Genomic DNA, 2,372 nt, shown 5'->3' with positions numbered 1-2,372 from the left:
ATCAATCACCTACACTGGCCCCGCCCCTACAGTCACTGCTCATCTACATAATCATGAGCTCTGTTCAACTTCACAGACAGTCACTCACAGACAGAACAAACATCACGTAAAATCAATGACATGCCGTTGTCGCAAATCACCATCAGCGTGAATGGCAAAGAGTTTTCCTTTGGGATCAGATTAAGCACTCTCACAACAAACACTGTGTGTGTCCTTTTATTATAGATTTATACACCACAAATATCACAAAGCTGTTTAAATTTTAAGATTTTAAGGTTTTAAGGTTAAGTGTTTATAGAAAGTTGAGATATTTGTATTGGAAAAAGACATAATTCTTTGCAGCGCAAACACACACTCAAGGCTCAGAGTTGGTGCAGATGAAGTTGAGCCTGATGGTCGTAGGAAGGCTGACCCAGCGCTGATCTCCAGCCGACTGAATAGCTCCGGCTCTTTGCTCGCGGCAGTCGTGCGCTCTGGTGCCGCTCCCCGCGGCCCAGTTCTGATAACAGACCACCTCGCCACACAGCCACAGCCACATGTTCATGCTGCAGTAGTGATGCAAACCCATCCACACGGCCGCCGTCGAGGCTCTTCTCGCCACGTTCATCACCCGCTGCTCGATCTGAGGGCTGGGCACCGACACCAGGTCCACGTGGTTCTGTCTGCAGTACGTCATGGCTTCACTCCAGCTCAGATTCTGCTTGATGAGTATGAACTGATCTGGAAGAGACATTTTAGATTTTAGTTGATGACGTTCTCTCATTTTACACATGCAAGTCCAAGCATCGACTCACCTTGACAGACGAAGGCAAATTGTGAATTACATGGCCAGTCCTCCCACTTTCCCCTTCTTGATCCACTCTGCACTAGCACAGTGGCGTTTTCATTGCTTTGGGGTTCAGTGGGTGCCCAGTTTCTAAACGAGGATGTACTCTTGTCGGACCATTCCCATGAGTCTCTGAACAGACCGATCCAGACTCCAGTGTTTATGAGCTGCTGAATCTGCTGGTTCTCACTCTGGCTCCTCACGCTGCTCAGATCCGTGTGATTCGCTCTGCAGAAGCTCTGAGCATTTCTCCAGGTCATCGACTGCTGCACAAGGACGAATCCTTTACTGCTGTCTGCATGAGAAGACAAAATCAAGAAATGTCCCTTTGTTTACCAGTGATGATCTAGTGCACACGTTTCATCCAAACTACGCTGTGGAGAGAATCACTGCAGCAGATATAAATACGGCAAACGTTCATTAGAATCCAGTGAAAGCATTTTGAAAAGATACGTCATCATGATTTAGTTGGTTGCACCCTTCACTGGCTATTACATGGAAAATACAAATTAAACATTCAACAACATAATAGCAAATGCAATATAATAAAAACAAACATTTTATAAAACTGATGTTATGCAAAAAGACAAAACTGAGTACAATTCTGTAAAAGATTTGATGTTTATACTGAGTGATCGGGGGCCTCATTGATCAGGAGCTTCTGCACCTCAGTTTTTAAGTGAAAAAAAAGCATTATTTGTGGATAATTATGGAAATGTTTACTCAAAAACTGTGCATAAGCTTAGATCAATGAGCCTACAATCAATCAGTTCCAAATCTTTGTGAAGTTTTCATACCATGTGAGTTTTAGTCCAATGCGATAACATTGACTAGAGTTTTCAGGAAAAATAAAATCCATTCTGTGTGATTGACTCACCATTGTAGCAGATGAAAGACCTTTGGTTATTACAGCTGTCATCATGCCACAGTCCGTCCTGACTCATATAAGCACAGTAATATGAACCATTGTTCGGCTGATTCGATGCCCAGTTGCGAAACAGTAAATCATGAGCAGTGTAAAACGCAGGGTCTCCCAGAGACCACTTCCATTCACTCCTGAGGGTCTCCATCAGCCCGATCCAGACGGCATTATCAGCAGATTTGGCCATGATCTTCAGCAGCTCGGTCACGTCGGCGCTGTTGTCAATGGAGGCCAGATCACTGTAGTTCTCACGGCAGTATCTCTGAGCATCAGTGCAGTTCATCCTCATCTGAACAAACTCATACTGATGAAGAGCCGATGAGCTGAAGACGTGCAGCACAACTGTGTTCAACATTGATAATAATCAGAAATGTTTCTCGAGCAGCAAATCAGCATATTATACTGATTTCTGAAGATCATGTGACACTGAAGACTGGAGGAATGATGCTGAAAATTCAGCTGCGCATCACAGAAATACATTACAGCTTAACAGATATTCACATAGAACACAGCTGCTTTAAACTGTAATAATATTTCACATTTTATACTGTATTTTTGATCAAATAAATGCAGCTGTGTTGAGCAGAAACATTAACAATCCTAAAGAACCCAAACTTGTGCAGG

The 2,372-nt window shown here is 43.3% G+C and overlaps 1 protein-coding gene across 1 annotated transcript; it reads right to left on the bottom strand.

The window, feature by feature from the left end:
- Positions 1–347: 347 nt before the first annotated feature.
- On the bottom strand, positions 348–2,074 carry LOC107580326 (macrophage mannose receptor 1-like). Its single transcript, XM_016266046.1, has 3 exons — positions 1,704–2,074; positions 795–1,121; positions 348–720 (listed from the first exon to the last, which is right to left on the bottom strand). Exons 1-3 carry the CDS (start codon positions 2,035–2,037, stop codon positions 356–358), a joined length of 1,026 nt encoding a protein of 341 aa, XP_016121532.1. The 5' UTR covers positions 2,038–2,074; the 3' UTR covers positions 348–355.
- Positions 2,075–2,372: the final 298 nt, after the last annotated feature.

The sequence above is a fragment of the Sinocyclocheilus grahami genome, unplaced genomic scaffold (genome assembly GCF_001515645.1).
Source record: "Sinocyclocheilus grahami isolate Dianchi unplaced genomic scaffold, SAMN03320097.WGS_v1.1 scaffold31108.1, whole genome shotgun sequence".
Taxonomy (NCBI): Eukaryota; Metazoa; Chordata; class Actinopteri; order Cypriniformes; family Cyprinidae; genus Sinocyclocheilus; species Sinocyclocheilus grahami.
This window is presented reverse-complemented; position numbering and strand designations above follow the sequence as displayed.